Raw genomic sequence first — 25128 nt, forward strand, 5'->3', positions numbered from 1 at the left:
ATAATGCTCACAAGGCTGCATGGATGTGAATGACATATATTTAGAAATCAAAATAAAGCTTTAGGAAGATCTTCAATTTAATGGAAACTAGTCTAGTCATTTGGGAACCACAAGAGCTTTTTAGGGAAACTCTGCCTCTGCAAGCTGGAGGAAGTGTGGGTGTACTGGAGTCCCGGTGACACCTTGTGATGTCAGTCACCCCCCAGCCCAAGGCTGATTGGCTAGGAAGAGCTGAAGCAGAGTTTAAATTCCTGCACCACCAGAGAAGTGTTCAGAACATCAACAGAAGTGTGGCTTTATTGGGCATAGATTTGCTCTGTGAGAACTTCAGCCTGATTGCTGAGACTTTTTGGGAAAAGTCTTTGTGAGCTGAGGAGGGTAAGGCATTCTAATGGTTTAATTTGTTTTAAATGACTTCTGTTGTGTTGTTTGGAAAATACTAAATATGTATACATGCTGAGAGGAATTACGCCATGCAGAGGAAGATGGGGAGAGCTGTGCCTTGGATAAAAATGATTCCCATTTTTGTGCCTGTTGTTTATGCCACAGTAAATAACGACATTAAAATGACATGTTAAGTCAATAGAGCCAGGTGTTTTACTCGGAAGTACTTTAATTAGATCTCTGCATAATAGTTCTGAAAGGGAAAGTTTACAGAACAGGGGGCAGATAGAAAGTCCTTTTGAAGTTCAGCTTTAGTTGGCAAAACAGAAACTTTTATATTTAGGTTTTATGGATATAGTGATGTTCATGGCCTATAGGACATTACGAAAGAATCTAAACTGGACTGGTAGGACTTCTAAAACATGGTCTTTTAAACTGAAAACCACTTAATGCTATTCATCTAGACAACATTCAATAATATTTGTTATGTACTAAGTAACTGAAAGACTATGCTAAGTCCCCCGAAATAAACCAAGGGTGTGATCATTATAATGCTTTTGTATTATTTAGCGGGGCGTGATGCTTTGCACACAGCCAGAATTCAATTAACTGTTGAATACAATTGTCTTTTAAAAATATTTTCTAGTGTAGGAAACTTAGGATTATATATATATATATATATATATATATATATATATATATATACCCCTGTTATATGTCTTTTTATTTGCTATATTTATCCACTTCTTCATCTATGTCAGAAGTGTGTGTCTTCCATAACAGAGGTGGGAGCTGTGGTCAGGTAACATATTCTGCATGCCATCTAGAAGATGCATGTGTAAAAGCAATACTTCTAGCAACCTGTCTTTTTCAGGAGCAATAACCTCTGGTGAACCATACTTTCTGTTTAACTGAGGGCCAAGTAGACTAACCTACTTCGATCTGATTGATTAAAACACGGGAACAAACAGTATTCTAAAGGGCATTAGTCCACTTACCTACCACAAAATGGTGACATGGACCAATGTGCCTCAGATGCTTAGAGGCCTTCCAAATCTATACTTAATTTTTGGGACACCTAGGAGTTATTTTTACTCTAGTTGATTGTATATAACATGGGGTTGGTTGTAATTGATCTCAAGAAAATTACAATTGGAAAGATTAGACATTTGTATTGATGTATTTGTTCGGTTCTCTGAATTCCTGATAGAATTCATGTCCTGGCCAAATTCCACCCTATTTTCAAAGAGTAATAATGAAACAAATTTTAACTGAAAGCATCAAGTGAACAAGGCAAATAAACAAAAAAACAAAAAAACCCATAGATACAGACGACAGTTTAGTCGTTATCAGAGGGTAAGGGGAGAGGGAGGATAGTAGAAGAGGGGAAGGGGGTTCAAATATATGGTGATGGAAGGAGAACTGACTCTGGGTGGTGAACACAACACAATATACAGATGATGTATTATACAAACCTATATAAATTTACTAACCAATGTCACCCCAATAAATTTAATAAAAATTAATTTAAAAAATGAAGGAAATTCTAGCTAATGGATGTTCTAGTTAATTGGGTTCTGGGTAATTTTACTTTTGTAAGACCAGCTTATTATCATTGTAACACACTGCTATACACTCAGAACCTACAACAGTATCTGTCACATGGGATGTTCTCCATTAACATTGTTGATGCTAATGAATGGATAAATTGTTCATTAGTATTATTAAGGAACACAACACTAAGTCAAAAATAAACAAATTAATCATGATAAATTGAGCCTATGATTTTTCAAGCTCTTATTTCCTTCTTTTGGCCCAACTCTTTCATTTCAGTAAAAGAAGATATGTACTTTACAAGTGAATATTAACATTGAGGAAATTTCAGAACAAGTTTTCTTACTTAAGAGCACAGAGATGTTCTGGCTACACTTGAGAGTAGTCAGAGAGAGAAGGAACAGCAATTTCCTTCTCCAGATCTAAAACATTTTGGATATTTTCAGCTCTGGGAAAACAATTGATAAAGGTTGAAAGTTTTTAATACATACACTGCCTTACAAATAGATGGAACTCAAACTGAGGTTGTTGATTTCCTTTTGTTACATGCTCTTATCATAGAATGACAGCATGTACCGTGTAGAAATTATATTTAACAATCACTGAAGAAGAACTTGAGGTTCTGGGCTCATATCTTTCAGGCTTGTAGATATTTTGCTAACTTATTACTCAGAACAGGGCTACTGCATATCTGCTTCTATTCTTAGGGTGGCACCTAAAAAGTTTATAAAAGTTTGGAGCTCTCATTTGGAAATATGCTTCACAAAAATTTAATTATTTTTATCAAAATGACTAATTAAAACTCTAACATAGAGTTGAAGATCTGACTTTCTTTAATGCTTTATGGCAGATTATATTTTTTTGGGAGGCAATGATAGCACTCTCAGGACCCCAGGGTACATTTTGTTTTAGTTAATCAGATCTCCATTTGGGAAATTATTATTTTAGGTCAGGATGCTAAATGCTATTTCTAGAAGCATGAGCAAGTTAATGTATCTTCCTTAGGTTTCATAATATTCTATCCCGAAGAAACTTGAAAACTGGAAGTTCATACTTCCTTTATAAAAAACACAACATTCATTGGTGTAGTGCATCTCCTTTTTTGTTGTTATTGTTGGTGGTGTTGCTATTTAGATAAGAGAAGCAAAAGAAAATACAGACGAGAACTCAGTATTCATTGGCATTTTATCAAGGCTGTAATATTTGCTACTTTTCAGAGCAGCATGAGATTACTACCCTATTCAAATTTCACTTTGAAAATTAAAATAGTGAGCAGCCTAATTTTTATTTGATCAAGAAGCCAAAACCATTGGCATGCAGTTATTTTGAGAGTATCATACACAGGGGAAACTTTCTTTTCCTTAAAAAGTGAACCTAAGAATTTAACAGAAAGTTTTGATTGTGGGAACTAAAGGGAAGTATAGAAGAGGAAAATATCTTCTCCACCTTCTTAGGGTCGCCTGCTGGGCTTAAGAATTAAACCGACCTAAGACAGATTAACAGGAGAAGAGAATACAAGTTTTGTTAAAACTTTTTCATGCATGTGGGAGCTTTCACAAGAGCATGAAGACCTAAAGAAGTGATCGAAGCAGAAAGCTTTTATACCATGTAGACAAAGAAACAGTACATTTGTGAAGAATTGACAAGAAAACGGGGTTTGGGCTTGGAGTAATAAATTGTGGAGAAGTGACTAGGAAGGTAAGGGTTAGTTTATCAAAGTTGTACAGATTTCTCTCAGCCTTGATTCTCCATCTCTGGTGATAAGAATGCCTTCCTTCCTCCTGGTACAGCAAGTTTTATCTCCTGCTTTCAGGTAGGAAAAGGAGGATCAAAAAGCCCTTCTTCTTCTTCTTTTTTTTTAATTGAAGTTTATTGGGGTGACAACTGTTAGTAAAGTTACATAGGCTTCAGGTGTACAATTCTGTATTACATCATCTATAAATCTCATTGTGTGTTCACCACCCAGAGTCAGTTCTCCTTCCATCACCATATATTGGATCCCATTTACCCTCATCTATCACCCCCTTCCTCCCTTATCCTTTAAACTATTGTCTGTGTCTATGAGTTTTTGTTTCTTCATTTGGTTGTCTGTTCCTTTGTTGTTTTCCGTTTTATATTTCACATATCAGTGAAATCATGTGGTTCTCGATTTTTTCTGACTTATTTCGTTTAGCATTATAATCTCAAAATCCATCCATGTTGTCACAGATAGCACTAATTTCATCTTATGGCAGAGTAGTATTCCATTGTGTATATATACCACAGCTTCTTTATCCATTCGTCTATCGAAGGGCACTTTGGTTGTTGAACCTGCTGTTTCTCAAGAGACTCAGCTCAAAATAATTTTTATGCCAAATATTTTGGGATGAGATATTCTGGTTTCCTTCAGAAGTAACATCATGTTAAATTAGGTTTGTTTTAGGTTCAGTTCAGCATTTTCATGTTTTGTGTGTTGATATTAGGCAAAGGATTTGAAAAAGGAATTTAAATAATATCGAAACACAGGATTGATATGAACTATGCTGAATTAGAATAAAGAAAACAAAACAAACAAAGAATGACAATATTGAAGAGGCATGATGCTCATGACATAAAATGAGAGGTTCTGTTGGACCATTTGAGCAGACATCAGGAACATTTCTAGCCTCCTTTTCTTAGGATTCTATTGTTTTCTTGAATAAACTTAAAAAATTAGATTAGATGACTTCTCGAGCCCAGTGTTTCAGACATTATTCAGCATATTCAGACATTATTGAGCAATGTATGCTTATTTCTTAGATCAAGGGTTAAAATTACTGAGCACCTTAAAAACAAACCTATGCCTCTTCCCACTCCCAGTGAACTGATTTGTTACTCTGCAGTGGGATTTGTGCATTGGAGCGTCTTTAAATCTCCCCAGGTGATACTAATATAACAGCCAGGTTGAGAATCTCTCACTCAGATCTTGTTATAGTATATATTTAACATTGAAAGAAACAAATCGACAAAAGTAAGTCTGCAATAAACTTGCAGAATTCTTCACAAAATGTATGGAAGTCTATCTGACTAGTTGTTAAGGCAGCCGCAGGGCTTACCAGTGCAGCAATTATAATAATTTTCCTAATATTTTCCTTCAAAATCATTTCAATAACTTTTTACATTAGCACCTAGTACACCCACTTTTAGATAGAGAACAAATTGTTTCCAAATCACCAGTTCTTAAGGTGTGAAATGAAACCACCCTCCAGGAAAACGCAGTTTGATTTGGCCTATTTCTCTCAGCATGATTCACAAGTGCATCGCAAACATCTAATCTGCCCGAGAGCCTTCAATACTGGGAATGACACTTAAAAGAATTTAGCATAATCATATATAATGTATGACTAAACATAGCACAGTAGATATTAAGAGCTTTCTGGAGCTGCAATATGAAGCCTGCCATAGTGCATCTCTTACAGATCAAGAAAAAAAAATGCAAAACCAATTTATTTTGTCTAGACATTATTACAAGGTTATAGATGTGACTGAAAAGCTGTGTGTGTGTGTGTGTGTGTGTGTGTGTGTGTGTGTGTGTGTGTGTGTGTGTGTGTAGGCAAATGCTCACCACCTATCAGTGGTATCAATGTTAGTTTTCTGGGGGAATATATTTGCCCGGTTGCTCTTCCACACCGAGCTGCATGATTATGAATGTGAATGGTCACAAATTTCTCTTTACTTTTCCCTCCATTTATTATATTTTATGTGTTAATGAAGAAGTGTTTTTGAGCTCCTCATGGAAAAGTTTTCAATTTATCTCTCAGGAGTAAGGTTTTTTTCTTTTTTTAAAACAACTTTATTGAGTTGTAATTCACAGATATACTTTACCTATTTGAAGTGTAGAGTTCATGGTTTTTAATCTATTCACCAAGTTGTGCAACCTTCATCAAACTCAATTTTAGAACATTTTCATCCCCTCCAAAATTTACCCTTAGCTGTCAATCCGCAACTCCCCATCTCCTTGTCCTGCGCACTTTTCTACTTTCTGTTTCTACAGATTTGCCTATTTCAAACATTTCATTTGTATGGAATTATACACTATGGGTCTGTTGTGTCTACCTTCTTTCACTTTGTGTAATGTTTTCAAGGTTCTTCTACTTTTTAGCATGTATCAGTACTTCATCCCTTTATATGGCTGAATAATATTTTATTGTCTAGATATAGTACCTTGTATTTATCCATTCATCAGTTGATGGACATTTGGAGGAGTTGTTTTTTAAATAGAAAAAGTTGAAGCTCCTGTACGGTTTTAAGCATGGAGAAAAACATCTGTTCTTCATCACAGGTGGAGGTGTCACTCCCGGCGATGAAGACCGGCATCCTGCTCATGCTCCTTTGGGGGTTGTCCTGTGCGCTTCCAGTAAGTACCAGGATAGGGCTGGATGAAAATTATCTTTTATACCTAAAATTTTATGAGTTTCCCTGGATATCAACAAAGGTGGCTGTGTATGTACCAGTCAGATAAATATAGTAGTTTCTTGGGAAGCTATTTTCTTAACGATAGCCTTCCAGTTATTCCTTATTCTTTTCAGTTGCCATTGATGCAGTTATGATTCTCATTTTTCTTCCTCCTAAGCCGTGGTTCTCAAAGTGACATCCACAGACCAGCAGCATCCACTAGAACTTTGTTAGAAATGTAAATTCTTCGGTCAGACCTCAGAGCCACTGAAACAGACTCTGTAGGGGTGGGGCACAGCCATCTGTGTTTTAACAGGTCTCCAGGTGATTCTCAGGCTTGCTAAAATTAGACTACCACTGCTCCTAGCTGGTAGCATGTTAATAGCTAGCTGCCGCCTTGGCCATTCCTCTGTGGGCTGACCATATGTACTCGATTTTCTAGGTAGCCAGGTATCAACATACTGAATTCAAGAGTTCTGAAGAATGGAAGGTGAGTTGAAGTAAAACTTTTTGAATTATGTTTATTGTAATGTATTATTAGTAAAACAAAGTAGCTCCATCGCAATTGTTGAAACTGTTGATTTAATGAGCACATTAATAACCTATAACATAGGTAGTAAGAACTATAATTTCTAGTTCATGTAAGAAAATTTAGTTTATATAATGCTTCCACTCCACTTTAATAGGATAATTTGCTGAGGAAGCATTTTCTTCTTGAGCTCTACTTTCCTAACGCATGTTTACAATAGTGCAAGGGGATGTATGACAGTGATCCAAGGCCGCCCTTGGAGGATTAGGACTATAAATATGCTTTGCCAAGAGAAGTCTAATTAGGCAGGACATCAAGTCCTGGAAAGTGAGAAAAGAAAGAAGAATAAGAGGATACTAGTGTGTTCAGAAAAACAGCTAATGTTAATTGAGTATTAACTCTGAATAACCCAAAAGTTACTAACTCTCAATAACCCAAGAACCATCTCCAGGCATGGTTCTGTGTGCTTTACATGCATTAGTTTTCTCAGTCTTCACAATGTCCCAAATAATTAGGTATTATATTTTATTCTCATTTTACAAATGGGAACCCTGAGACAGAGAGAGTCACTTAGTCTGTCTGGGTTATACAGTTGATAAATGTTAGAGCCAGACTTTGAACACAGGTCACCGTGGCTCCAGAATCCACATTATTTACCAGCGTGTTCCATCCCTCTCAGGAATTGACCAGGTCTAGAAAGCCAGTAGGTTCTCAAGATTGGAACTACACGTAAGGGTTAAAATCTTATGCTAAGTCAGTGTTTTATTCATTACGTTGTATTCTGCTGCCGTTTGCGTATGATACAGCTTGGGCACAAAATCCTAAGAGTGGTGGGAAGATAATGTCAGAGGCCTGAGACCAGGTCCTGCCCCGGCCTCAGGCTGGAAAAGACATTGCATGAACTTGCATCTAGTCATTAGGTTGGTTAATTTTAAAAGCAGCCACTGTAGATCCTTTCCCTCATTCTCTCAAGCCTAGCCTTGGCATGAGAAAAATACCAATGTCTTGCTCCCTTCCACCCCTTAATTTCAAATAAAACTGACTAGAGTCTGCCACTGTGCCTGCATGCAGTGTCACAGGACAAAGACTGCAAGTGATTATAGCTCCTTCCTCTGAGGACACATCCCCAGCGTATCACTGCTGAGAGGCTCTTTGAAAACCTATTGATAGCAGCTTCTCCCTGCTCTACTCTGTCCCTTGGGTCCTCACACCCATATGTCAGCAGCTTTGAGCCACACTGGACTTTGGGATTTTGCCTTGCTCAAGGGGAAGGAGGAGATGGGGAAAGGGAACCAGAGGTGGCTCAGGCATTCTTAGAATTCTTACAAGACTTAAAAAAAAAAAAAAGAAAGAAATCAGAACTATGATTAGTTAAGTTTCAGATTTAGCATTTGTTTTTTATTTTGGTGGCTATGTGTCTCAAGAAAGGTTTAATGGCTTTCTTTGTTCAGTTGTTTCTCCTAAGGAATTTTTAAAAGTGGATGTTCTCAAAATGGATCATTTCTTTAGTTTATATCATATTGAATAGTTCTCAAGATGCTTCTATAGTCATTAGATGGTTTCATCCTTAGAGCAACCCTGTGGGGTAAGCACAGTGGTTGTTAATATTCTCAATTTCTAAAGACAACTGATATGAGACAGGTGATGTGAATGGTCCAAATTCACGTAGACTGACCAATTATTGCAGTTTACTCGAGACTTAGGGGTTTCCTGGAATATATGAATTTCAGCACTAGCACCAAGATGGTTGGTTTTCAGGGCTAAAACCAAAACCAAGGAGCTAATTGAGACTTAAATCTGGGTTCTGAGTTCCCATTCTGGTTTTCCTACGTTACGTTTCTTCTAAGTTGTATGAACAACCAGTTTCAAAGAAAGTATATTTTTCTCTAAGTGACGTATCAGAAATACAATGATTTTCTAGGTCTTTTATAACAAAAAAAGATTTTTTTCAGGCCATTTTTCATCCCACATTCATTTTTTAAGTCATATCGTCATTATTATTACTCATGTAAATATAAAATACATATCAAGAAACTTTTAAAAATCTCCTAAAATTATACTAAGTGTTTGTGATGCCATGATTCATCTGTGAAGGAGTAACCTGTTTTCCTTCCTTTTTTACAGGGTCATTTGGCTCAGACACCAACACCACCCTTGGTAACTATCTCATTTATTTTTTGTCATAAACATCTCATAAAGTAACTCGAACACTCTTCTCATCACCTTAGGCCATTTGGAAAGTAGTAAATCCAAACCACAAGCACTTGATGTGTATTATATTTTTTTCCTTTCTTCAGGAATTACCAAGTAACATGTATATATTTTTTCCTTTTAGGAGAGCAGTGAGTCATCAGAAGAAAGTAAAGTTAGCTCAGAGGAACAGGTAATTAAACAGACCTTTTTAAACTTTTCAGGTTACTTAGCAGCTGAAGGAAATGATGTTAGATTAAATTACCTGGCAACCATTCTAAATATAATATTTTCTAACCATTGGTTATGCTGACTAAATAGTTCCATAAAATAAGAAGGTAAATATGACTGAGAGAATTCAGATGTGGACATATTTATCTCTGGGGCCAGATTATAGACATTGTGTCCCTGTGGGGACAGAGTCCCAGAGTGCAGTTTCCAGGTTCTCAGCCTCACGAGGAAAGGTGCTGGCTCAGGTAGTAAATGGCCGTCAACTGTGATTGGATGGCCATCAGCTGTGGCTAGTTGGCCGTCAGCTGTAACCAGTGAGCCATTGGCCACTAATATAACTGCTGTGGCTACGCTAGCAGAAAAATGGGGCCTAGCAAGAAGATGGGGGCTCAGCTAGCAAGCACGGATTGCAGTTAACACAATGGCTTGCAGCTAGCAAGGGGAGTCGGTCGGTTGGCAGGCAGAAAAGCGGACAGCAGGTCGCACGTCGTGTGAATCCAGCCTCCAGTGAGACCATAGTGGTATGACTTCCCTACCTATGGCTCCATGGGTGTTCCTTTTTGGCCTCACCATGTCCTGCGTTCTTATGTGGGGAGCGGGAACTGAGGCCCTGCAGGCCGCCCTGCACGACAGTCCCTAAATTCCCTCTAATTAAAAATAACACACACAAACACACACACACACACACTCACACACACACACACACACACGGTCACAGACCATGTTAGCAGGTAATAGCTCATTCATCAATCTCAAATGTTTTTTCAATTAGAGCAATTCATATCAGGCAGAGAAAGGTGGTCTGGCTAACATGGCTTGAAGTGCCTGCTAGGCCGGGAGACCTCCTCCATGTCAAGGATCCTGTTGGAGGAGAGAATAAGAGAACCCTGAGGGAATTTAATGAAAAATCTTCAGTCATGACTTTCTCTTTAAAATAGTCTCATCTGTGGTCCTGGGAATAAGAACAGCTGGCTTAGCTTACATCCCTTTAATAAAAAGTTGCCTTTCTTTTTCATCCCCCTCCTCCTCCTTCCCTTTCTTCATTTCTCTAAGACTAAATGTCATTACTTTCTTAGTTGTCCTATCATTTTGTTCAAACTGAACCATGTGGGGGCTCTAGAGATTCCAGGAACCAGGTTTCTCTCTGAAGCTTTGACCCATACTGCATTCTATACTCAACCACAATTGGAAGATGAATTATTAGGCTTTTAACCACTATTTACCAAAGGTCTGTCAGAGGAACATTATAGAAATTTATAGGCGTAGAACTGGGGAAATGCTCTTTTCTGGAGATGCCATGATTTATTACCTCCGTGTTCTCTAAGCTCAAATGAGAATAACAGTCTCTGTTTGAAAAGGCTGCCTACTGAGGTATGGGAAGCTAAATAGATGCTGAGTTCCAGCACACCAGTGTAAACTCTAGTGATGGAGAGATCTCATCACCCTGTACTCCAGATTGGAAACTCAGACATTGATCAATAGGAACATGTGGAAAAATGAAAAGAAAAAAAGTTAGCAAGAATGCTCTGTTATAGGGTATGAGAAAGAGAGCCGATTTTTCCAAAGCACAATGATGATGACTCACTATCCTTCCTTATCTGTGTAGAGCATCTCATTGCTTTATTTGTGGAGATAATCTGTCTGAACTCACAATTAGGACTAAGCTGCCTTGGTAGTCACACTAGTTGCAGTCTTCTAGCTGAGCCTTCTATGGGCAACTCTGTCAGGGTAAATGAGGTATAAACATGGTTTAGGTGAGATACATACTTTACTACAATATTTTATGTTCATTTTAGAAAAGATTTCATCCTCTTCCCTAATACATTTCCCTCACGCCCCCCAGAGTTGATTAGAAAAAACTTTGGGTTATTTTAAAATCACCCAATATTTTTAAAAACTTTGTTTTAAACCAAACAATTTGATGGATGAGCATTATAAACCAACTTTTAATTTACAAAAAATTCTGAGAGTTTTCTTTAACAAATCACATTTACAATATGATTTGAGTTTCATAAATGTGATTTCAATAAAGATTTTTGAGAAATATTTGCAGCATGAATGACTTGAGTTTATATAAAATGGAATGACTTGAGTTTCTTTTTTGTGTGTGACCTTTATTTGTCATGATTTAACATTCACAATGTATCTTTCAATTCTTTAATTAGATTCCTAAATATTTCTACCTATTACATCAATGCAGCTATGAATATTCCTCAAATTAAAAAAAATAAATTTGCAAGATACGAGCAGTTTTTGTTATAACTGCATGGAGTACTTTTTGCAGAACCAGTGGATAAACTGAATATATAATGTCTAAGACCTTTAAGACTAACACACCATACTCTCGAACAAGGAAATCAACTCTTGAGTATCATATTTTTAATTTAATTCTATATAACAATCTTAATGGGCCACTGGGAATGCAGCAATTATGCTCTGTTGGTACCTGGTGGGTGAGATGAAAATAACCCTTAGGGATGGGATAATAATAAAGCATACTTGCACTGTGCAATTAACAGTCCCACCTCTATAGGTGATTCGAATGCCAATAGGAATCAAGAAAGGTAAATAAGAAGGAAATTGCCTTACAACTTTTCCATGACTTGGTTACTTATAACTTACTTCTGTAAAGAAAACTTACAGAAACACAGGATTTGTTCATTTTTTTGTCTGTATTAAGAATTCTCTAGGTGCAATAACAGAGTTTAAGCATGAATTATGAGCACACTTATATTTAAAACTGGCAAAGCATAAGCACTTCTACATGCTTATTCTACATGCTCTTGCTTCTAATCCCAAAAAAATAAGTAAATAAATGACAAGAGTAGAAGGCTCAATTCCAAGGAGACAAAAGAAAATAATCATAACTCCAAACTAAAAACTATGAAGCAAACATGCCAAAAACTGTGAAATATACATTAAAGTGAGGCATGATATAGATCAGATACATCTTATGAATTGAGTTGAATGAAGATTTTTCTAAAAATTTTCAATGATTCTATGATTCAAGTAATAAGACTTCAGGTTCTGGAAAAAGATAAGGAATATTTCTGTAGACAGCTATTTGGACACTGCAGAATGTCAGCAGTGAAAATAGAAGTGAAACCACAGTACTGTGTCATTTTTTATTATATATGATTTAATCTCCCAGCTGAGGTAACATGCTGGAGGTAAGCTGGGGTAGAGAAGGAAAGAAGTTGTGATCACTCTATCATAATCCAGAGAGTCTGAAAATGAAGGAGCTTTCTCAGGGCCATCCTTTCTTCTTTCTTTTAAAAGATTTTTATTAAAATATAGCTAACATACAATATTATATTAGTTTCAGGTGTACACCATAGTTATTCAACATTTATATACCTAAAGAAGTGATCACCATAATAAGTCCAGCAGCCATCTGACACTGTACCATGCTATCACAATATTATTGACTATATTCCCTATGCTGTACATTACATCCCCATGACTAATTTGTTTTAAATCTGGAAATTTGAATATCTTATTCCCCTTTACCTTTCCTCTCTTTAAAAATTTTTTCAATTACAGTTGACATTCAATATCATTTTATATTAGTTTCAGGTGTACAGCATAGTAGTTAGACATTTATATAATTTAAGAAGTGATGCCGCTGACTAGCCTAGTACCCAGCTGACACTATATATAGTTATTACCATATTATTGACTATATTCCCTGTGCTTTACTTTACATCCTCATGACTATTTTGTAACTACCAATTTGTATTTCTTAATTTCTTCATCTTTCTCCCCCCTGTCCTCCAACTCCCTCTCATCTGGCAACCATCAGCTTATTCCCTTCATTTATGAGTTTGTTTCTGTTTTGTTTGCCCATTTATTTGGAATGACTTGAGTTTCAACTCCTCTTCTTTCCCTTTTAATCTCTGGTAGAGATGTTATTGAGCAGTAAAATTGACCATGGGTTAGATGAGGGACATAGGAAGAAGAAAGCAGAAAGGACCTCAATGTATATTAGATAACACCCTCTATGTCATCTCCTGAAGTACTTACTATGTCTGTTAACCCCAAATTCTAGGTAAATGAAGACCCCAGTGATAGCACCGAATCAGAAGAAGGCCTAGTTCTTGATGATCATCAGTATGTTCATAGACCAACTGGTGGCCTCTCTAGGGATGGAGGAAAAGAAGGAATTGATAAAGATGATGATGAAGATGACAGTGGAGATGACACCTTTGGTGATGATGACAATGGCCCAGGACCTGAAGAGAGTCAAGGAGGAAACTCCAGACTCAGCAATGATGAGGACTCAGCTGACACCACACAATCCAGTGAAGATAGTGCTTCTAGTGAGGAAGACAGTGCCCAAGATACCACCAGCGAGAGCAGAGATCTTGACAATGAGGATGAGATGAACAGCAGGCCTCAGGGAGATGGCCTCACTCAAGATAGTGAGAGTGAGGAGCACTGGGTAGGAGGCGTCAGTGAGGGGGATAGTAGCCATGGGGATGGCTCTGAGTTTGATGATGAAGGAATGCAGAGCGATGATCCAGACACCATCAGGAGTGAGAGAAGCCACTCCAGAATGTATAGTGCCAGTGTCAACTCAAAAGAATCAAGAGGGAACAGTGATGAGCAAGCAAGCCCTCAGGATTCAGGTGAGAGCCAATCAGTGGAGTATCCCCGTGGGAAATTTTTCAGGAAGTCCCGCATTTCTGTGGAAGATGACAAAGGTGACCTTGACGATAGCAACACAATGGAAGAAGTCAAGAGTAAATCCACAGAAAACACCAACTCCAATGAAGCAGACGTCAGCCAATCTAGGGAAAACAGCAAGAGTGAATCTCAAGAAGACAGTGAGGACAGTCCATCTCAGGAAGACAGTCCATCTGTAGAAGACCCCAGCAGTGAGTCTAGTCAAGAGCTTGACCCGCCATCTCAAGAAACCAGTAGTGAATCTGAGGAAGAGGCAGCGAGTAAGTCCAGGGGTGACAATCCAGATAATACCTCCAGCCACTCAGAAGAAGGTCAGGAAGACAGTGACTCCAGTGAAGAGGACAGCTTGAGTAAACAGTCCAGTTCAGAAAGCAAATCCAGAGAGGAGCAAGCTGACAGTGAATCCAATGAGAGCCTCAAATATTCAGAGGAAAGCCCGGAGTCCACTGAGGAGGAGAACAGTTCTAGCCAGGAGGGACTCCAATCTCATAGTGACTCCACAGAGAGCCAGAGCGAGGAAAGCCAGTCTGAGCAGGACAGCCAGTCTGAGGAAGATGATAGCAGTGATTCTCAGGACAGTAGCAAATCACAAGAAGATAGCAACTCTACTGAGAGTAAGTCAAGCAGTGAGGAAGATGGCCAGTTAAAAAACACTGAGATAGAAAGCAGAAAATTAACAGTTGATGCTTATCACAACAAACCCATTGGGGATCAAGATGACAATGATTGCCAAGATGGCTATTAACATCAGCTTTCCTAAGAAGTGGCTCTCATGTAAAGGAGTCTTGGGGGTTGAAGAGTAGGGAAAAAATTATAACTATAATTTATTGATGTTTTTTATCAGAAGGATAACTGGAGGCCATTTCTTTCTGAAAGGAAATGCTGGACATTATACATGTTTCTAGGGTGTCACCAATCATAGAGATTTAAATAATGTGGAATGACACCAGAACACACTCAATGAGACTGGAAGCCAGGAAAGACATGCATCATAGCTTCACAACTGAAATAGTTCCTAACTCATGAACCTAACAAATAGTTATGGAGGTTCTGTTATGTACCAGGCTCTGTGCTAGGTGCTGGGGATATAAAGAAGCTTAAGATTTGTTTCTTGCTCCTGAGGAGCTTACAGAGGGAAAATAAAGCTAAAGCGCTAACGGGGAATACATATAAGGGAAACAAGAATTACTACAATCCCATGTGGTGAGTTCTATAACAAAGGGATGAACAAAATATGTGACAGCATAGAAGAGGGCAACCAAGTTTGCCTTCGAGAAGACACTGGAGTCAGAGCATTGTATAGGATTTCTCCAATGAAGACAAGAGAATTCTATTTATTCTTGGGATAAACAGTAGTAAATCTTACATTATTGAATATTTAGTCTGTGAGAGCACTTTCATGCTATGAACCAGAAAGGTGTTTTAGAAAAACAAAACTTTTTTTCAACTAATTTATCATTTTTGACCTTTTTTTGTGGAACTCCCATGAACATGCTTATTGACTGCTGGTGATAATATGGATTAGATTGGGAGAGTGGGAGCAGGAAATTCCTCTTTAAAGAGATAACTTTTAGCTTTATTTTTTCTCTAAAATCAGTCCATGTGCAATACTAGAAAAACTGTCCTCTGAGTTCTTTACATATATTGCACATAAAATTGTGTATATAGATTTCCATTGATTTTTGCCAAATACCCTTTGAAATGTTACCTCAACATAAAATATTTGTTTTGTAATAAAGATAATAATACCCAGAAGTATGTGCTTATTTTTATATTGACATTACTAGAATATGTTTATATTAAACAACTCTGCCTTTAAAACATCACAAAACAGTTTATTGGCTTTCTCTCATTAAAGCAAAAGGTTTTCCTGAATTATTTTTTGAAAATTTAATTTTATTTATAATTCAGGTAGCATTTTGATAAAATTAGTTTACATGTTGCTTATGATATTTCACTTATACCTGTTATAGATAAGGGAAAAAAATGCAGCCAATTCTCAACTGTTTTATGAGGTCACACCAAAAGGTCACAGTGTTGAATTTAACATTAGTTCTTGCTGGTTTCCCAGATTTATCATTTGTGTAAACGCTGGGAACTACAGGAAAACAATTCTTATATATTTTATTTCTTTTAGAGGAACCTACTTCACCTTAGCTCTTCTACTTTTTAAGTGTGATTTCACCCACATTTTCACTTAGAGTACAAGAAAATTCCTCTACAAATTTATTAGAAGAATCAAGAAGACTTCCTAACCTTGAGACTGACACTTCTCATCCTTCCCATAGCTCTATTCCCTCACATGCCAAAGCAATGGTTACTTGCAGAGATTTTATATACATATAATTTGTTTCTCTAATCCTCCACCTTGAGATTTTAATTCAGTAGATCTAGTGTGAAACCCAGAATTCTGTATTTTGAAATGGATCCTGGGAGATTCTGATTTAACCCATTCACATACCTATATCTGGGTTCTCTGGCTGTATGAATTAATTATCGGTTCTATTAACCAACAAGTTCTAGCCAACCCACAGCTTCTTCTGATGAGAACTGCTTCATGCTCAGACCTTCTGGGTGCCTGAGGCATAGGTGACCAGGTTCTAACCATTCAAAAGCCCTGCCTTAGCCAGGTGATTGTATGAGGTGAGCACCTGACCTAAGGAGAGTTGGCCTATAGGCTGGCCAGCAGCACAGAGGAGGCACGTTGCAAAGGCCCTGCCTGATCATGAATGAACATGTCTGATTTTCCCTGTCTGGATATGGATATTTAGGAAGAAAGAAGTCAGAAAGTGATCTAAACAAAAACGGAAGGGAAAACACAGAGAGGCAGAATTAAGAATATCTTAAGTTCATTAATGGTGGTGCACAAAACTGAAAATGATTGAGCTTCTGATGCTGAGGGGCAAAATCATAATCCTCTTGTTGTCGTGCTTGGTTCTTGACTCTCCTATTGCCCCAGACCTTCCTGAATTCCTATGACATTCCTTGCTCTTAAGAACCACCTGTATCCTTACAGTACACCCACCTTCCTTGAGGCAATTCTTGAGTCAGTCTTTGTTCCTTGCAACCAAAAAGCCTAATGAACTCAGACTCATAAACTTGGCCAGTGTTCTGAGGTATTTAACCAAGTTAACTCCCAGGACTTTTAGAAGGAAGGATAACAATAAGAATTTCAGCTACTCTCGTGACAGAAGTCATATTAAGTAGGTGTAGGAGAGTTTTCTTTCAAGTTTCTATCAACTCATTTTATGTATTAGGTATAGATATTGGTCCATCTTGCAATTAATTGGTAGTGGTATGGAAATAGTATCTAAAGGAAATTTGGTTGGGCCTTGGTTTTTAGCTTTGAAGGTGTAGAATTTTTCTCATTGAGGTCCTCAATGAAGTTTATTGTGGATGGGCCCACAGAAGCCAAACCATAATCAGAAATCAATTTTTAATTTATAATGAGAAAGAATAAGAAAAGTCTATAAGGTGAGCATAAATGAGAACACAGGGAACTATGTGATATGAATGCCTAGTAGCACTGGGATAAAATAAGATAATAAATCTGTGATGCTCCATGGGAAACCTTACAGTTAGGACGCAAATGTTAGAAACCTGACTCCTTTTTTCCTGGAAAGTGCTCAAAAGGGCCATCATCAAGTCTTGCCTCAGTGACCCTTATTTTTCTATGCTTATTAGGAAGAATCCATTATTCTTTAAATGGCTCAGACTTTTTTTACATAGAATAAACAGCATGGTCAAGTTTCTGTGGAGTCCTGCTGGCCTGGAAACCATTCTGTCCTTTCCAGATGGTTCTGCCAATATATGTAGATATTAAAATTTAGTTCCTAAATGACAATCTTACTTTATTCCTCCTAGTTCTTGGGAGAGGTGGGCACTCTCTGTGGCTCCCACACAAACACAAATTGGTGGTTTCCAACTCTTACCATTTACTCATTGATTCATTCAAACATTTGTGGTGCACATCTTATGATCCAGACATTAGGGATATACAAGGATGAATGAGATATGATTTCTACCCTTAAGAAGCTCATCATCTATAGCAGAATCAAAAGTGTATTCACTGTGATAAATGATTAGAGCAGTGATAGGGCTCTAATTAAAGTTCTATGGGTATACATGGAAAAGAGTAATTAATCTGTTTAGGGAGTGGAGGAAGTACTGGGACTACTGAGGTGGACCTTAGAGAGTGAATAAGCAAACAGAGGAGAAACACATTCCAAGCAGAGGGAACATGGAAGTAACTGTATACTTACTAGAATTGTTTATGGCATGTTGAGGTATGATTTTTAAAATCCCATGTCACCAAAGCCTTGGGAAGAGAGGGAGAGGGAAAAGAAGTGATAGAAGAGGTTGGAAAGGTGGGTTGGGATCCCAACTGAAAGCCTCTTATTGCCAGATTCATGAGAGCAGTCTTCATTTTTATTGAGTGCCTTCCTGGTGCCAGGTTTTCGTATATGTTGTATCATACATATCATAAATGTCTTTGAGATAGATATTATATACTTTGTACTTTTTAAATAATATATAAATTGAAGAGCAAATAAAGCACAGAAAAGCTAAGTTAATTATTCTAGTTTAAAATCCAAGACATGGCAGAGCCCAATTCCATTTCATTTCAATGATGAGCCACTGAAAGTTTCAAGCAGTGGAAAAACATTTATGAATATATGGATATGGCCTTCTCTGCTTGAAATATAAGCAAAGGAAATGTTATATTCTCTGCTTGCTCTCATCATCTAAAGAGTCTCTCAGTCACTTTCTAATGGCATGTTTTCTCAGATCTGTTATTTTGAAAGAGCAACATTTAGTGGATAAATTCCTTATTACTTCCCCCAAAGTTTCCCATGAAGCTATATATCAGAGTGAAAATTGAAGATTTTGTAAAAAAAGAAGAAAAAAGATGCCATGGTGATTTTGGAGAAACCAGCAATATTATTGTCCAAAAAAGGAAACTTAAAAAGGAAGCTTTAGCAAACATGACTTAATGTTCAGGAGAACTCTTTCAACCTGGAAGCCACTGATATTGCCACAAAGCACTGGACACTGTGGCTTGTACTCCTGATCCCACTGGTAATGACTCTACATGCTGCCAATAACATTGGTACTACTGGTACCAGCTGTCACTGCTGCCAGAGACCACTGTCTATGGACCCTGCTGCATTATATCACTAGCTCTCAATTCAAAGTCCCTGGTAGATTCATAAAGTCAACAGAGCCTATGCTAAGTCCCCTTAGTTACAAGGGACTCTAGAAAGTATCTTGCATTTTCAGCTCCTATATCACAAGATAAATTTTGTCTCTTACCCAAAATTGTAAGGAGGTAATAATATATATACCATATGTAGGAAGAAGTTTCAGATGATGCATGAGAAAAAGGATTGAAAAGTATCTCACTGATGGGGAGAAGATCCATGTCCATGCCAAAAGAATGAGTGTCATTAATGACAGGGAAATGACCAAGTCAACTTCCATGACTATGGGCGTGATCCATGTTGGTGAAGATAGAAGGAGTAACACTGATACCAATGGGAATGCATGGAACGCCCGGGAATTCTCACAGGGAGCAGAGGGGCCTTGAAATACAAGAAAACTAACATTTATTGAGCAGTCAGTATGCTCCAGACCCTGTGCTAGGTGTCTCATCTTGGATCTAGGAATTCCATTGGTGGGTCCCAGGGATTGAGATTAGAAATTTTGTCTATACTTCCCTAGGCTGCTATGGAAGGAAGGGGGATAATCTTTTATGTTATATATATCATCAAGGTAATCTAAAACTAAGCTTCATGGGGGAAATTATTTGCTAAATTGTTGATATATTTGGGTAGAGGAACTATGATTTTCATGAGATTCTCAAAAGAGTACATGACTAAGCTGTTGGAATCTATTCATTTAAATAAAAGATATAACATTGACAATCATCAGATCTGCCTAGACCTTGTCATTAGATCTGTCTGGACCTTGTTCTGTGGAACTACTGCATTCTGGGAAAACCCAAGTCAATGTTGAGGAATAGAGTTGGAATAGAGTTGGGAGTATATAGCATGATTCATATTATATATATCATTTGCATATCATAGCTAAAGCTATAAATAAGGAAAGATGGTATATCATAAAATATCTTTTTGATTAAATGAATACAAATTTAAACTTCTTAAATATTAAGGATACATAATAAAAACAAATATTCTCAAAATAAAATTTTAAAACACATAGTTCCTTTGTATTTCAAGTATATTTAGATTCTGGGATGTATGTAGATGTTGTAGAGATTGAGAATTGTCCCCAATATCCATTCTCTCCTTCTTTGTATTAGTAATAGGAATTTTCGATTTTCAGCTGGGCACATGGCTGCCCAGGCTTCCTTGCAACTAGGCATGTGCATGGCTAAGTGCCAGCCCACGGAATGTGAGCAGAAGTGATGTGCTCCACCGTTTTCCTTTCCTCTCTTCCCATTGGCTGGAAATTAACTATTGAAATAGCCTCTTTGTACCAAAAGGTACCTTCCTTTTTGTTGTTTCATGAGAAAAAAATAAACTTCAATATTATCTAACCCACTATATTTTGGGGTGTCCTTATTACAGTAGCTTAATCTACATCCTCACTTATACATGTATATATATATATATATATATATATATATATATATATATATATGTTCAGAGACTATATAAATATTATTTAAAGTGCTCACAAGAAAGACTGAGTAAGCTTTCATTTATTTAATATTTGAAGAAAATGTGTTCTTTAATTGTGCTCTCTCAATATTTTATGTATATTCAGTAGGCTTTAATATTATTTAGATGAAATTGATTTCTAGACTGTGAATTACTAATGTGGTATAGAAAAAAATATAAACAAATGAATGATGTATTTTGCCTTTGCAAATATGGGTAATGAAAGGAATCCCTCAGCATATAAATTATTCTTTGGGAATAAATTGCAATTACACTGTTTTATGAAACTGCTAGATACCATTTGGTAAATTTCTACATCAGGGACTAAAATTATTGGTCAGAATTTCAAGTTGTTGTCATGTTGGTTATTCAAGTACAATTTGCAAATCTGGCTGTTATAAATGAATGTAATGAAAATGAGGTAAGGATGTTAGCTTGCTTCCATTCCATTCTAAACTGTCTAATGGTACCAGTTCTCAGCACTGGCTGCGTATCACCCGAGGAGCTTAAACACACAAACACACACACAAACAAACAAACAGTCTTTGCCCAGGCTTTCCCCCAGAGATTCTGATTTAATTGATCGGGGTTTGGGCTTCAGCACTGGTAGTTTTTTAATAGGCTGAGGTGATTCTAAAATGTAGCCAGCATTGAGAACTCCTGCTATAATATAATGTTAGATATAGAAACTTTTAGCCCCTCTTGGGTCTCAGGTGTAAGTCTAATTTTGAAGATAAAACACTAAACAAACTCTGACCCCATTTTATAAGACAAATTGAATTTTATGTCAATTACACAGGCTTGTCTGCTTCCTCTGCCAGCACATAGATAAGCCCCACATTTGAGTAACTGGAGCATGTAGTTCCTATCAACTACCCAATGATTAGTTAAGACATAACAAGACTTCAGAAAAAATGTAAAGATATTTTTGTTTTTTGGTAAACTGCCCAACCCAAGGTCAGTCAGAATATAGCATCATTGAGTTTCACTCTTATTGGCTTTCTATCAGCATCTGTCTTGTCATCAAAATAGATCTTACTTAAGCTCATGAATAGTTTCCCTCTGCCCTTGCACTACGATGCAACAGATGGAAGAAATTATAGCAGGAGAAATAGCTATAGACTGTAGGTCTCATGGTCAGTCATACAACAGAAAGCCTGGTTTTCCCTTTTTGGCACTGATCATGACTGTTGTTTTAAGCAACTGAATATAAATACAGAGTTGGGTCACAGATCTTATTGTGTAACTGATATGAAAGAGACATTTACCGTCCTTTTCTGTAACACAAGCCACCCTTTGTAAATTGTAGGTCTAGCAGATTGTCTGGAAGTCCCCCGTAGGGAAAAAGGGAACTAGCAGAAGGGAGGGCACAGGAAGTCTGACTGGGGCATTGTTGTTGGGCCCACATCCACCCCCACCCCAAACAGAACTTCAAAGCCCCCACATCTCTTTCCTGGGGTGAGTGTTTCCCTACCCCATCTCTCCTCCAGTTATTACCAAGCTATGGTAATAAATGGGGAGTTTACAGAGGTGGAGAAAGGACTAACTTTACTCTGCTTTAAAATCACAACACTATCAGTAAGAGAAATTTTTGTTTTTCCTCAGATGTTTCACTTTGAGGAAGGACTGCAAAGTACCATTGTCATTCATCCTGCCCTATTCTGGACTTAAAGAACAAAAATTACTCTCTCTCCTTTTTTCTGCTCCAACTTTACTAAGGGAAACACTGGATGGAATAAAATGACCTCAAGGGATGAGAAAGGAATAAAATAATGGAGGGACTAAAAGGAGAGACAGAAACTGGAAGACAGAGAAAAGAGGCCAGAGAGAAGGGACCTCCTAATTCCTATGGGAATTGCATTCCATATGAGTTAGCAATTGTCTTGAGGGGGAAAAAAAAGAACTGTTTTCACTGTTTTCTAGAAATTTTATGTATGTGTGCTTGAAGGGGTAATGTTAAGATTTTTCCTTCTGGGAGTGGATTCAACCTTGCTGACTTTTCAGACATTAAAGAGAGAAGAGGGGTGAGGGTCAGAGCAAGTCTGAAGGATTACGGCAAATTGAAATCTGATCCACATAAAGTCAGAGGCCAAGGGAAGTTCCTCCCTAAGAGAGTGGGACAGGATGCTTCTTCTGACCTTGGTCAAAACTAGATTCATGTAGTTCAGAATCTGCTACAGAGCAGGGGTACTCACCATGCCCCAGAAGTTCACCCAACACAATTTAACATGCAGAGTTCCATCAGTGGATACATAGGTTGACCTCCTGGACACCACTCTGTAAGCATGAATCTTTTTTCCATAGTTGCAATTATAGTTTTAACTTTCTCATTTAACCTATACATTTTTAATGTTTACGGTTTTAAAGGTATTATAAATTACCTAAATTACTTGTACATCTCTTTCTTTTTCTTTCATTATTTAAAATGAAGCAATGAACAACTTTATATAAATTTTGTTCTACTACTTATCAAACTTAGATTATCCACTGAAAATTTACTCAAGAAAAGACCATCTATTAGCAAGAGCAGCAATGAAGAATCTTTCTGGCAAGATGCCTTTCAATTTAACTACAGGTATTCTACCCAGTCTGAATGGAGAATCACACGTGTCTTTTTAACCTCCCTCTATTGTAAAACGCATTTATCTAGGCTATAATTGCTTGATTTAATGTTGGCGATTTAATGGCACTGACTAGAGTAAAAATGTAAATTACTCAAATAGAATAGCAGTTCCTACAATTGCGGCCTTTCCAGAGTTATAATTCAACAACAGCATTATGACTTAAATGATAAGAATAATCATTAAACACAATTGGAATTTTTTTACTTTACTTAAAAAAAAAAAAAGGATTCTAAAGATAGTTTCAAACCCTGAAATTGGAGAATCTTTGAATAGATAACCCAGCACTGTAACTTCCCTAACTACCAGCAGGTGGCAATGTTGCTTGCTGTTGTGGTCTGAGAGGCTGGAAGAGTCTGGAATTCAGAACACAGGTGGATGGTCAACCTCAAACAAAAATATGGACAGCTCTTGCATTAGAAAAATGCAGTCACTTGTTTGCCACCAATAACTTTTCAAACTATTTCTTACACTGTAGTTTAGCTTTACTGATGAAAAACTTAACTTTCCCCTCATGTCATCTCTCCCCGGCAAATGCACATTGGTTCCTTTTGGTTACTGAAAAAGAAAATCTTAATTGCTTAATCTAAAAATTAAGAGCTTCCATATACTGATTCTGATGTACCTGTCTCTCAGTCATGGGGTATGGATGAAACTAGGAAGAGACAAGAAGCAAGGAGAACAATTAAGAGACTCCTGCAGTGTTTTAATTAGGACTATTTATATACTGAAAAACTTTAAAAATGAATTCGTTATAAGGAAACCAAAGGATTGGAGTGCAGCAGGCCTAAGGAACAATATAAATCAGGAAGGTGACCTTGCCCAGACCTCTGCCTCTGACTTTAGTCTCTGCTAAATCAGAGTGCATCTGATTCTCTCTTCCTCTTTGAAGATAGTGCTTTCTCTTTCTTTGGTACACATGGGAGAAGCATGGCCTTACGCTACATTTTCTGCCACCACAGAAACTGGCTTTTTTGGGTAAGTCCTCGGGAAAGATTTGATGGGTCTACTTTAGACCAATCACCTGTACCTAGTGGAATAGGACCAAGTTGTACAAAATGGATGTGCCCTACCGCATAGATAGGAGAAGCAAGTCCGTTTCTGGAAGATGGGCATGGGGGCCTGCACAGTCCTGACAATGCATCTAGTACACAGTGAAGCCTAGGCACAGTGCTGTAGTCATGTTGAGGAAATAATGAAAAGGAGGCATAGATAGGAGAGGTTTGGGGAAAATAACTTGCCATGGAGAATGATTAGCTAGAAAGTGAAAGAAAGCATTAAAAAAAACCCACCCAAATACAATAAATCAAAACAAGAAAATAGAGAAGTGAGAGATATGAGGGAAGGTGATGAGTACAATTGAGTGACTTAATGATGTAGTTCATTTTGAACTGGCTTGGAAAGTCTACTGGGATCTATACGGCAGATCAAAATATAAGTCAGGAAGGAGTTTAATTTAGTTTTTATATTTTCAGATGAATAATTCAGTAAATTGCTTCTAATTTTGAAACTTAATTTTATTAGCGCCAGATCTGAACTGGCTTCCTTCTTCGGGCAGAAGCACCATAGTGAATCTTGGCATCTTAAAAAGAACCTAAGAGAGGCAATTTTCTTTCCAGAAGCATTGTTTCTGACATTTTGTCTCAGAAGTTTTGTTTCTGACATGCAAGTTTCCCTATACCCAACACCCACAAACCATAACCTAAATCATAAAGATACTTATTCCTCAGAGGAGAGACTAATACGGTCCCTTTAAATATTGAAAATATAATAAAATCAAGATTCTACTGCAAATATTCTAGCTTTTTTCTTGCATAAACATAGACAGTATAAAGGG

The 25128-nt window shown here is 37.3% G+C and overlaps 1 protein-coding gene across 1 annotated transcript; it reads left to right on the plus strand.

Annotated features, from left to right (window-relative positions):
* Positions 1–273: 273 nt before the first annotated feature.
* On the plus strand, positions 274–15812 carry DMP1 (dentin matrix acidic phosphoprotein 1). The gene is made up of 6 exons (XM_081044760.1): positions 274–378; positions 6239–6313; positions 6794–6841; positions 9005–9037; positions 9216–9263; positions 13350–15812. The coding sequence occupies exons 2-6, from the start codon at positions 6260–6262 to the stop codon at positions 14730–14732; spliced, it is 1566 nt and encodes a 521-aa protein (XP_080900886.1). The 5' UTR covers positions 274–378; positions 6239–6259; the 3' UTR covers positions 14733–15812.
* The last annotated feature ends 9316 nt before the right edge of the window (positions 15813–25128 follow it).

Source organism: Rhinolophus hipposideros, assembly GCF_964194185.1.
Source record: "Rhinolophus hipposideros genome assembly, chromosome: 1".
NCBI lineage: Eukaryota > Metazoa > Chordata > Mammalia > Chiroptera > Rhinolophidae > Rhinolophus > Rhinolophus hipposideros.

Coding starts and splice junctions, on each gene's coding strand:
- DMP1 (XM_081044760.1), top strand. CDS start 6,260: ATGAAGACCGGCATCCTGCTCATGCTCCTTTGGGGGTTGTCCTGTGCG. Junction 6,842..9,004: donor AGAGTTCTGAAGAATGGAAG/GTGAGTTGAAGT, acceptor CCTTTTTTACAG/GGTCATTTGGCTCAGACACC. Junction 9,264..13,349: donor AAGTTAGCTCAGAGGAACAG/GTAATTAAACAG, acceptor CCCAAATTCTAG/GTAAATGAAGACCCCAGTGA.